Raw genomic sequence first — 13,561 nt, 5'->3', positions numbered from 1 at the left:
TAATTGTTAATGGGTGTCCACAGTGGAGCATAATACTGGGTGATGGGGCCACTATTGGAGATAATACTGGGTGAAGGGGCCACTATGGGGCATAATACTGGGTGAAGGGGCCACTATGGGGCATAATACTGGGTGAAGGGGCCACTATGGGGTATAATGGTGTGTGCAGGGGCAATTATGGGGCATAATAGTGCATGCAGGAATACTGGGGGGGGGGGATTGGTCAGGGTCTTCGGCGTCGGTCGGGGGGGCCCATGTCAAAGGTTCGCCACGGGGCCCCGCCATTCCTAGTTAGGCCACTGCATCAGATTACTATTCTGGGAGGAGAATATTGGGAGGACACAGATCTTGTTATTGAGTAAGGCCTTATGCACACAATATTTTGGCTATCATATGGTCGTGTGCAACTGGCCTTAGCACTGAATTTTCAGTCTTCTGCTTTCATGTCTACCTCCCATTGAATACAATATGAGGCAGAATTAGAGATGAATTTGGAGCTGATTTTGAGACAGAATCCACCTCAAATTCCATACCAAATTACGTTGTGTGGACATAACCTGCTGCTTAATAATTCTGGTGCGCTGCAGGAGGTCAGGATTGTAATCTGTAGCAGTTGAGGATTGGTGTAAATTTCAGATATAACTCAAACTAGCTTTCTGCCTTTATTCCGGCACTGCACCCTCTCTTTTCTACAAAAGTGGCAAGCAGGTCAGAAAATGGTACATTTTTGGCGCCTATTTTGCAGCAGATAGGGCCTTGTTCCAAAAAATATGCCTCTTCTGCACTAGAAAACGGGCATGATCAGTTTAATAAATCCCTCCACTGTGTGAGCACAGCCTAATGTTATCATTCAGCTGACATGCGGAGCAGTGATTTCTTCTTCACTGTTGTGCTTCTGCCGGCTGCCCATGACAGGTGTGCGCTGCTGCTCCTCTGTATATTCAGCTGCTCCATGTGACAGGACACGTAAACAACATGTGTCGTCCTAACACTGTAGTGAATTACACAGATTTGCATGTTGGTCAGTAGGTTAGCAACAATGTTTGTAAAAAAATAGTATCTGCACAAGTGTCTAAAGTGACCTCTAAAAAGGTCACGTCCTATGATATATCCAGCCTTTTGTTACACACCTATTTAACTTTATTTTCTTGCGGTTAAAAATTTGCAAATGCGCTTGTGACAATCCTATATACTTTATTTTTAGAATGGGAGTCCGTACTTGTATAATGTTGTACATACTTGTACACTGTTTCACCCAACACAAATCCATAGAGTAAAAGGGGCGTGATTTAAGAGGGGTGTGACCTAAATAATCGCCATAAATCGTAATTGAGGTAAGATGCCTGATCAATTACGATTTTGATTTTGGTCATAAATCCTAGCCCTACCTTTGCATAATAGCGCATTGATCTAGCAACATTGCCCTCTGAGAGAAACACACACAGTCATGGTATATGGCTACCGAGAAAAGCACTATAGCTGTAATATTGATAGTCTGTGTCATACTACCCTGATATATGTCATGTGTAACCTATGTATGTGTGTGTATATATATATAATCATAAAACAAATCATTTTGTCTTTAAGAATTATAAATGATTTTCACAATACCTAAATGACTGCAATTGCACGTAACATGTAATTTATCTTAATGACTAGAGACAGCATTGTAATTTATAGGGAACACGCCCTGACATTGCCGGCAGCTGATATGTTGGTTCAGAAGTCGTAATGGGTAATTAAAGGTCTTGTGGAATGAATTATTATAAATCCATGTTTAGTACACCCGTCCTATATTGAGAAAAGATGGCAGTCATTTGTATGGTTTCCATTGTCCACCATGAGATATTGATCTGCATTGATACATAGTAGGCCCGAAACACCAGGGGTCAGATGTAGGAAACTGTGGAATAGAAAAGCTATCTATGCTGCCCATACCAACCAGTCACAGGGCAGTTTTCATTTTTCAAGAGCAGAATATGAGATGGAATCGCGACTTAAAGCCCAATTATTAAAAAGGGCCTAATCCTTAGTGTAATATAGGCCATCCATTATAGATAAGAGGAAGACCAACTCTCAGGACCCCCGCAGATCAGGCTGTGTCCCAAAGCGTGCAGATTCCAGCATTGTTTACATGCCAGGCAGTGTGCCGCTCACTTGGCATACTTTTAGTAGTGGGTGCAGCAACAATTTCCCATTCAAGACTATGGGACATTGCTGTAGTACCAATAACCACTGCAGCACATGTAAACAATGCTGATCTGTGGGTGTGATCCACCTAAAGCTGATGGCTTATGTTATGGATAGACCATCATTGTTTAGATTGTGGATACTCCATTAAGGGGCATCACCTTAAATTGCTTTTGGTATTTGCATTCATGTACATAAGGCAGCTCTGTGGACCTTTATAGATTGCAACGTGTAAGGAATGTTCCTGGTTTATTGAGTATGACCAGTGGTATCCTAGTAAATGCTGTGGAATATTCCTACGGTACTTTATATTGCCTCTACTTCACTTTATTGTGTTACTTGCCCTTTGAAACAGCCGACGTGCTTCAAGGAGACTGAGGGTTATCTAATGCATACATTTCACAGTCCATTGGAAGCGGAAAGTAACACAGTGCATGTGGCATAAGGGTGCACACAATTCATCAGGTGGCTGGAAACACCAAGAACTTAGGTATGAAATACCAGAACACTTCCGGGAGGGATGTACATTGCATCTACCATCAGTAGTCAACATGGCCGTGTATATGATAGTCCAGATGATGTGGCGAAAACACAAGTATGTGAGTGGATGTCATATCTGATAGGTACAGGCCCAACCTGTCTAGTTTTCATTGACCATGGAGAGGTAGCCATTCATGGCTGCTTTGGAGGTTTGAGGATATACACTATATAAAAACTGCATATGCAAAACTATAGAGGGCATCATAGAAATACACTGAGGTTTATAGGATGTAATAAATAATACCGTCTGTAAAAATTAATTATACTAAATTCTCTTCTAGGAGTGACAAGCTGCAACGTGCACCATGCCAGTCCCTCCACCACCTCCAGCTCCGCCACCAGCTGGGCCACCAGCACCCCCTCCACCGCCAGCCTTCTCTCAGGTATTGTTTTCACCTTTTCTAATAAAAAGTGTATACACATAAAGTATATCAAATAATTGTAACAATCTGTGGTATTAGATCACATTTAAGATATATGGCTTAAACATTTACAGGACCCCACAAGTCAGTATTCTGTGAGATATATGGCTGTTTAGCTGTGTCGTCCTGCAACTGTTTAGATAGCTTTGATCGATCCTACAAGTGTATACAGCTTGGAGTGATGTATACGGGGTTTCACTTTTTCAGGAAGCTTTGTTTATGCTAAATATTAATCCCTGGCGGATGCTGATATACATCTACACTGCAAAGCACTAGATTACTTCATGCAGGGATGAAGGTTGAAGCTCCTGGGCCCATGTTCAGGATCTGTAAAGGGCACCCAATTACTATGTGCTATCTATTAGACTGGTGTTTTCATACGTCGTAGAGAGGGCTTTGGGCCCCCTGAGGGACCAGGGCCTGGTAGCTATTGCTACCTCTGCACCTCCTTTAGCTATGCTTGTGCCTAGTCTTTTTGAATGAGTAAGGCCATTTTTCACAATTGTTAATAGAGGAATACCCCTATATATGATGTCAGTGTATCCAGTGTCATGACAGAGTTCCTCTTACACTTGTGCATATTTGCCACATAAATGTTATTTCATGATGACACATCCCATGACTTCTTACTTGCCCGTGCTTAAGCCCTTTTCAACAGTTGCTTGTGCCGGCTCCTGGAAAAAGAAGTGAGGTGCTCATTCTTCAGGCCGTTTTGCCTCGTGATTCGGCCTGAAGACACTCACTTCTCTGGACTAGGCCCACCCGGAGCGGAGTGCAAGACCGGATGCCGGTGCAGTGCACCGGCTTTCAGTTGCGGCAACCCGCTTCAGGTTCCGATCTAAAAAACCCTGTGTGAACTTACCATTAGGCTAAGGCCCCACGGGCCATAATCGCAGCGCTAAAGCGCTGCGTAAAGAACCACGGCATGAACGCACTGCAGTTCTTTCCACAGCACTTTCAACAGAAAGTTCGCAGAGTTTTCCTCTGCGGACTTTCTGGTACAATTATATCTACAGGAAAGCAGTCGGCGTTTCCGTAGATATAATTGACGTGCTGCAATTTGCAAAGCCGCAACGGCTTTGCAAATCGCAGCATGTCCACGCTGCGATTTCTTCTGCAAAGTGGGCATGGGATTCGCCTGAATCCCATCCCCTTTGCTTGCACTGTAAAACGCCGCGATTTTTTCCCGCAGCGGAGAAATCGCGGTTTTACTTCCCGTGGGGCCCCGGCCTTAGGGTGTTTTCTCTCCTTCTATCCCACTAATATTATAAGTGTGAAAGTTTGTGTGTTTGGATGTTTGTGAGTTTGGATGTTTGTTCCTCAATCACGCTAAAACGCCTGGACGGATTTGCGTGCAATTTTCCACAAACATAGTTTTCCATTAGGATTGAGTCACAGGCTACTTTTGGTGCCACTAAACACCATGGCTTCCTAGCAGGAGACTCACAAAAGCAGGACTCCTAGCCCCAGCTATAGACTCACACACACTGCCTGGCATTTCCTGCCTCAACCTGCCTGCACACTCCTTACTGTCACCTCAGGAGTAGCCCTCACTCTACTCACTCACATTTACATATAGCTTTCCACTATATAACACATCACATTGTCTGTATCACTACATACACAATACAACACATCACATTGTCTGTATCACTACATACACAATACAACACATCACATTGTCTGTATCACTATATACACAATACAACACATCACATTGTCTGTATCACTACATACACAATACAACACATCACATTGTCTGTATCACAATATACACAATACAACACATCACATTGTCTGTATCACTACATACACAATACAACACATCACATTGTCTGTATCACTACATACACAATACAACACATCACATTGTCTGTATCACTACATACACAATACAACACATCACATTGTCTGTATCACTACATACACAATGTATCACGACATACACAATACAACACATCACATTGTCTGTATCACTACATACACAATACAACACATCACATTGTCTGTATCACGACATACACAATACAACACATCACATTGTCTGTATCACTACATACACAATACAACACATCACATTGTCTGTATCACGACATACACAATACAACACATCACATTGTCTGTACCACGACATACGCAATACAACACATCACATTATCTGTATCACTACATACACAATACAACACATCACATTGTCTGTATCACTACATACACAATACAACACATCACATTGTCTGTATCACTATATACACAATACAACACATCACATTGTCTGTATCACTACATACACAATACAACACATCACATTGTCTGTATCACAACATACACAATACAACACATCACATTGTCTGTATCACTACATACACAATACAACACATCACATTGTCTGTATCACTACATACACAATACAACACATCACATTGTCTGTATCACTACATACACAATGTATCACGACATACACAATACAACACATCACATTGTCTGTATCACTACATACACAATACAACACATCACATTGTCTGTATCACGACATACACAATACAACACATCACATTGTCTGTATCACTACATACACAATACAACACATCACATTGTCTGTATCACGACATGCACAATACAACACATCACATTGTCTGTACCACTACATACACAATACAACACATCACATTGTCTGTACCACGACATACGCAATACAACACATCACATTGTCTGTATCACTACATACACAATACAACACATCACATTGTCTGTATCACTACATACACAATACAACACATCACATTGTCTGTATCACTATATACACAATACAACACATCACATTGTCTGTATCACTACATACACAATACAACACATCACATTGTCTGTATCACAACATACACAATACAACACATCACATTGTCTGTATCACTACATACACAATACAACACATCACATTGTCTGTATCACTACATACACAATACAACACATCACATTGTCTGTATCACTACATACACAATACAACACATCACATTGTCTGTATCACTACATACACAATGTATCACGACATACACAATACAACACATCACATTGTCTGTATCACTACATACACAATACAACACATCACATTGTCTGTATCACGACATACACAATACAACACATCACATTGTCTGTATCACTACATACACAATACAACACATCACATTGTCTGTATCACTACATACACAATGTATCACGACATACACAATACAACACATCACATTGTCTGTATCACGACATACACAATACAACACATCACATTGTCTGTATCACTACATACACAATACAACACATCACATTGTCTGTATCACGACATGCACAATACAACACATCACATTGTCTGTACCACTACATACACAATACAACACATCACATTGTCTGTACCACGACATACGCAATACAACACATCACATTGTCTGTACCACGATATACACAATACAACACATCACATTGTCTGTATCACTACATACACAATACAACACATCACATTGTCTGTATCACGACATGCACAATACAACACATCACATTGTCTGTACCACTACATACACAATACAACACATCACATTGTCTGTACCACGACATACGCAATACAACACATCACATTGTCTGTATCACTACATACACAATACAACACATCACATTGTCTGTATCACTATATACACAATACAACACATCACATTGTCTGTATCACTACATACACAATACAACACATCACATTGTCTGTATCACAACATACACAATACAACACATCACATTGTCTGTATCACTACATACACAATACAACACATCACATTGTCTGTATCACTACATACACAATACAACACATCACATTGTCTGTATCACTACATACACAATACAACACATCACATTGTCTGTATCACTACATACACAATGTATCACGACATACACAATACAACACATCACATTGTCTGTATCACTACATACACAATACAACACATCACATTGTCTGTATCACGACATACACAATACAACACATCACATTGTCTGTATCACGACATACACAATACAACACATCACATTGTCTGTATCACTACATACACAATACAACACATCACATTGTCTGTATCACTACATACACAATGTATCACGACATACACAATACAACACATCACATTGTCTGTATCACGACATACACAATACAACACATCACATTGTCTGTATCACGACATGCACAATACAACACATCACATTGTCTGTACCACTACATACACAATACAACACATCACATTGTCTGTACCACGACATACGCAATACAACACATCACATTGTCTGTACCACGATATACACAATACAACACATCACATTGTCTGTATCACTACATACACAATACAACACATCACATTGTCTGTATCACTACATACACAATACAACACATCACATTGTCTGTATCACTACATACACAATACAACACATCACATTGTCTGTATCACTATATACACAATACAACACATCACATTGTCTGTATCACTACATACACAATACAACACATCACATTGTCTGTATCACAACATACACAATACAACACATCACATTGTCTGTATCACTACATACACAATACAACACATCACATTGTCTGTATCACTACATACACAATACAACACATCACATTGTCTGTATCACTACATACACAATACAACACATCACATTGTCTGTATCACTACATACACAATGTATCACGACATACACAATACAACACATCACATTGTCTGTATCACTACATACACAATACAACACATCACATTGTCTGTATCACGACATACACAATACAACACATCACATTGTCTGTATCACTACATACACAATACAACACATCACATTGTCTGTATCACTACATACACAATACAACACATCACATTGTCTGTATCACTACATACACAATGTATCACGACATACACAATACAACACATCACATTGTCTGTATCACGACATACACAATACAACACATCACATTGTCTGTATCACGACATACACAATACAACACATCACATTGTCTGTATCACTACATACACAATACAACACATCACATTGTCTGTACCACGACATACGCAATACAACACATCACATTGTCTGTACCACGATATACACAATACAACACATCACATTGTCTGTATCACTACATACACAATACAACACATCACATTGTCTGTATCACTACATACACAATATAACACATCACATTTGCTAGCCCACCAAACTTTTTAAAGCACTTTTACAGTTTCACACGTATGTGTCCGCCCAATTCTCAAATCACCGCAGACGAAGTCGCGGGTAAAAGCTAGTATGTAATAAGTAGAAGTGCTTTTCTATTTATAGGCTTGAGAAATAAGGGATGACTGATTTTGAAAAAAAAAAAAAATTCCTTTTCATTGCAGGCATTGATGCAGTTAGTAAAAACTCTGACTATAGCCTCTCCTCATGTACTGGAGGAATGTGACAGCTGGTTCCGCTTGTTGCTCCTCCAGTTGTCTCGTGTGGGTGACGACCTCAGAGCAGATTTCCTTTTTCTTGATTTAGTGTAGGTGCAGCACACAATGCACAGCTGTCCAATAGAACAGATGGAAAACTCATGTAGAGTATCCTCTTGACATTTGAATGTAATCTATAGTATAATGGAGAGACTTGCATTTGTCCCATTTGGTGTCAATTTCACATCTCTAGAAACTGTTACATCTCAAGCCTTTATTTGGGTCCATCTTAGATGAAAGCAAGTTTGCCGCTGAATATTCCACCTTATAAAGTACTGAGATTGCTCTCTTCAGCTCAACAATAATTTAGTGTGAGTCCGTATAAGGCAGTACTATCATTGGGGCAGATTTACTGAGAGAAATAGGGTCTTTTACAGTATGAGTATGTGTTGGACATACCTCGCAAGGTTCATATTGCAAGGTTCACCCAGTGGTTTGGTTCAGACCGAATATGGCTCAACCCAAACTGCTATTATACCCTGTGGACACTTCAGACCCCTGAAAACAATTAGTGGAGGCTCAGGGAGGTGAACAAACACAACAAACAGTCTTACTTCCCTTACCTGAGCTCCAGCATGGTCACTGCTGTCTTCAGGTCTTCTAAATGACATCAAGGACCGCTGAGGCCCAATCATAGACCTCAGCAGTGACATGGGTGACGCTTGTGTCTACATGTCACGACACTGTGTGACTTGCCGAGGCCCAGTCACAGGCCTCAGTGGTCCCTGACGTCTGTCAGAAGACTCGAAGACAGCAGGGAGTCGTGTCAGAGAGGTGAGTACATTGCTTTTTATGTTTGCTCACTTCGCCTGGACCTCAGCAGAGACCCCAGAGTATAATAATAGCAGTTCCAATTTGTAGAGATTCGGCCCAAAGTAAGCTGCAGGTAAAACCTTGCAAATATTGTAAAAAAATCACATCAATTATCCTGGTTGACGTTCGGTTTTGGTTATTCTTCAGTCCTAACTTGAATCTAGAATTGGTGTTCAAGGCATGACATACTATATTGCCTTCCTATGTCAGAACTCCATCTTAGTTTGTACTATAAAGCTGAGCTACCTGCTGTGCATCAGAATATACAGTATATTGTAGACACTTTTATTGTCTCGTCCAGCAAGAGGTTGTGGCTTATCAGCAAAGCACATGCACTTACAGCACCATGGAGATAGGGCCTTACGCAGCTTAATGATTGGGGCAATTATTAAGATCCAGAGATTCTAAGAAGACTTGTTCCTGATAACTGGACCGCATGAATGTGTTCCTGAGCAGCTGGCAAATGAGCAATTGCTTGTGTGTCAGCTTTTTACATCTGTTCTGCAGTATTAAGTTGAAGACACATGATGCTGCATCAGCCAGGGTGTATTTACTCAGATTGTTAATCAGTTCCCTGTTAAAGGGGTTGTCCATAAGTTGTCATAAGTACCTGATCAGTGGACACTAGACCACTCCACACCCCCACATCAAAAGATATTCACATTGCTGCAATTTTTTTTTCCTGATTAGATCACTTGGGCCTAGAAATCCTTGTATAGCAGGAGAGGCCGCTTGGTTTTTGACGTCATACATCACCTCCTTTATTGGTTTTCGCTCACAGATCAGTAATAAGCATTGATTTATTGTGGCTTTCTAGTTGAAACCGTATTTGCTTTATGAGGAAAACAAAAGTGCTATTTTGGGACATAAGAGCTCCTGGCACAGGCCTTGTCCCATGATAGCCATGCAGAGCTTATCTCTCCGGGAACAGCAGGGGAAAAGGAAGAGAGATGGTCTTCTAGTACAATACTGTCATCTACTACAGAGCAGTGCGCTCGCAAAGGAGGACGGAAAGTCCAAAGTGTGAAAAGGTCAAATTCAGTCATTTTTCCACATATTATCATTTGTACATAGTATAACAATACCAGAGCAGAGTTAACCCTTGCATAGTTTGTGTGCTGGGATTATATGTTTATCTGTGCAGGCCTGAAGATATCCAGTCCAATGGAAACTCTGGCACAGTGTCTGCCAAAAATCAGCAGGGGAAAAAGTCCTGCACAGAGGAATAAGTCCTGCACAGAGGAATAAGTCCTGCACAGAGGACTTATTCCTCTGCTGGTTTCAGTTTAAAAACAACGGACACCTAATAGACCCCATGATAGTCATTGAGGCCCGAAAGGCTCTGTGTGTAACCACTTCTCCATTGTTTGGATCCCGCGACGGACCCAAACAACAGAGAGGTGACGCTCTGTCTTAGGCTAAGTTCACACGTGAAAAAAGCTAGCTAATTTTGTCACTGATTTTTAAGCCTCGCTTTTTTTGGACGCTGTTTTTTGCATTGGACGCTGTTTTTGACGCTGTTTTTGACGCTTTTTCGGTCGCTGTTTTTTTGAAGCTTTTTTTTTCCCCAGCCCATTTTTTTAACTAGCCAGCCCACTGGGCATGGCCAAAACCAACCCCTTTTTGTCTGTAGGCGCCATTTTAGCACACATCTCCAACTGAGCAGAGCTCACTGCTACTTCATAGCAAGCTGCTATCTTTGATATCAAAAATGCTGCTGTATCCAGATGTGCTGTGCTGTGATGAGTACTGTCACAAAATGGCTGCAGGAAGCAGCCAACACCCATGGCCACTCCTCTGGGATGTCACTTCCAAAAGTGTGATAAAAAACAGCTAGCTGTTTCAGTCGCTGTTTTTGCCAAAACAGCTGCAAAAAAAAGCGACCAAAAACCGCTAGACTCCAATTCATTTTTTCAGGCGGAAAACGCCTGAAGAAAGGTCATGTCGCTTCTTTTTCTGCTAGCAAAAAAAGCTAGCAATAAAAAAAGCTAGCAGAAAAAAAAAAGCTAGCAATTCACATAGGGCTCCATTTTATGGAGGCTGATTTGGCCGCGAAATCAGCTGTCAAAATCAGCGCCCATGTCCCCGTGTGAACTAGCCCTTAGTGTCCAGCTTCTCCACATCTCCACCAATGGTTTATATAAAGAAAGTCTGTCAGCAGTAAATTTGTTACAAGTCTAGTCACAGAACCTTGTAGAGGAGATTCTAGTTTACAAATATACCTCTGTTATTCAGCTTTGGAGCCATAATTTTATATAAATTGATTATTGGTTCGTATACAGTTAAGGGGAAAAGTGCCTTAGCTTATGTGGACCTTTGGTCTCAGCTCTAGACTCCCAGGCAAAATGCTTTTTTCCTTTCCGCATATGAATAAAACTGCACTTTACATGAAGATGGGGAACCAAAACTGAATAATAGAGGCATATTTGGAAACTGTAGAATTACCTCTACAAGGTACTGGGATTAGGTTTATAACAAATTTACTGCTGATAGACTCCCTTTAAATGGGTTCTCTCCAATTTTAATACTCTTAAAAATGTGTTCATAAATGAGCACGTGCATATAAATTAGACTCTGTTCACATCTCAGTTCTTCCTTCTGTCTGAGATATGTTGTGTAAGGCTACATTCATACGGCAGTGATTATTGGTCATGTGACTTCCATTTTTTTAACAGACGTCACAGGGCAGCATTAAGTTCAATGTCATTACATGGGAGCTGTGAGGGTCCATTGCCATGGACTGTCAAAGTATAGGTCATGTCCTATTTTTGGCTGTTTTCACGAATCCCTTCATATACGGTACTCAAATGCATGTGGGATCCATGAAAACGGATCCCCCTCGGGTACAAGACGGCCACGAAAATGGACATATTTGTCTGAATATAACCTTACTCGAGTATTCTCAGGTGTGTACATCATACTATATGCCACTGTATAGGTATATATTACAATACTGCATGTCATTCATTGACTCTCATTGTAAATACAATGTTTTACATACAACATATTTTTTGACCCTGTCCCTCTGTATAGGAGGTGCAGAAAACTACTGTTGCCTCTAGAATAAAAAGGACTCTGTGGCATACACTAGGTGCATGGGACTCTACGGACATTAGCACCAGTAATAGTACTAGTTATCACACTGTACAAATACATTCGATTTTTTGGATGACGTGACCACAGAAGGGAAAAACAAAGTACTGGCTAGGCCACAGCTGCATTGCTTATATAGTCATGGCTAGGGGCAGGGGACTATAAAGGCAGCATCATGATCAAGAAATGTACAAAGGTAAATGATATACTGTATATTGACATGGTCCCTTTTATCCAGTACTAAATATAGTATGAAAAGCCGGACAACTCCTGTAAGTTGTGCTGATAGACCTGGATGATATTCCCCCACCCATGTGAATCATCAGAGCGTCTGTCTCACCTTTACTCCCTGCTGCAGGTTAGCTACTTCTAAGCACAATAGTCACCTCCTAATGTGTACAATGCTATAGTACACAAGGAGCTATAGCAGGTAACATGTATAATTTATAGGTGGCTCCCATTCCTTGCACTGAACATGAGCCGTGTAACCAGACTGTAGTTGTCTTTCCTCCCACCAGTCTCAGTTGACATTCCTTGTCATGCCCCCACTGTGTGTGTCAGCGGAAATGTGCTGGCACTGTCCTCCATAACACATACATACTGCTGTGAGATCCTCCCGGGGCAGAGTCCATCCTTAAAGGAATATACCCATATCCTCATGTCACTAGGTCTTATCCAGAGACCTAATATTACAGCTTAATGGAAAGAGAAACAAATGGGTCTGCAGGCCTAGTTTCTACACTTCCTGGTACAGCAAGCAAGTAATTATTCCTTCCCTTGTTACAACTGAAGGAAGTTTTTTATGGCAGACGAATTTATTGACGTGAGCTCACTGTATGCTTACAAAGCTGCATTAGTGTTTTAATTTAGCTGCAGAATTGCAAGCATTTTCACTACATATTTAATAAGGGAAGAAAGAACACAAAGAAAAAATTTAGCAACTAAACAGTGTTCCTTTTTTGCGGACTGTGTGTCTTGAGTGTCAGTGCCTCAATGTCAACA

At 40.8% G+C, this 13,561-nt stretch overlaps 1 protein-coding gene across 1 annotated transcript in view; it reads left to right on the top strand.

Moving 5' to 3' along the window:
* Positions 1 to 13,561, top strand: part of WIPF3 (WAS/WASL interacting protein family member 3) — a 45,763-nt gene that overhangs the window by 16,081 nt on the left and 16,121 nt on the right. Inside the window, exon 2 of the mRNA XM_075271457.1 lies at positions 3,012 to 3,113. Within this exon, the coding sequence (XP_075127558.1) occupies positions 3,036 to 3,113 (78 nt within the window). The 5' untranslated portion in view covers positions 3,012 to 3,035. The remainder of the gene's footprint in view (positions 1 to 3,011; positions 3,114 to 13,561) is intronic.

This window comes from Leptodactylus fuscus, chromosome 4 (assembly GCF_031893055.1).
Source record: "Leptodactylus fuscus isolate aLepFus1 chromosome 4, aLepFus1.hap2, whole genome shotgun sequence".
NCBI classification, from domain to species: domain Eukaryota; kingdom Metazoa; phylum Chordata; class Amphibia; order Anura; family Leptodactylidae; genus Leptodactylus; species Leptodactylus fuscus.
The sequence above is the reverse complement of the archived record's forward strand: the minus strand, read 5'-3'. Positions and strand labels throughout refer to the sequence as shown.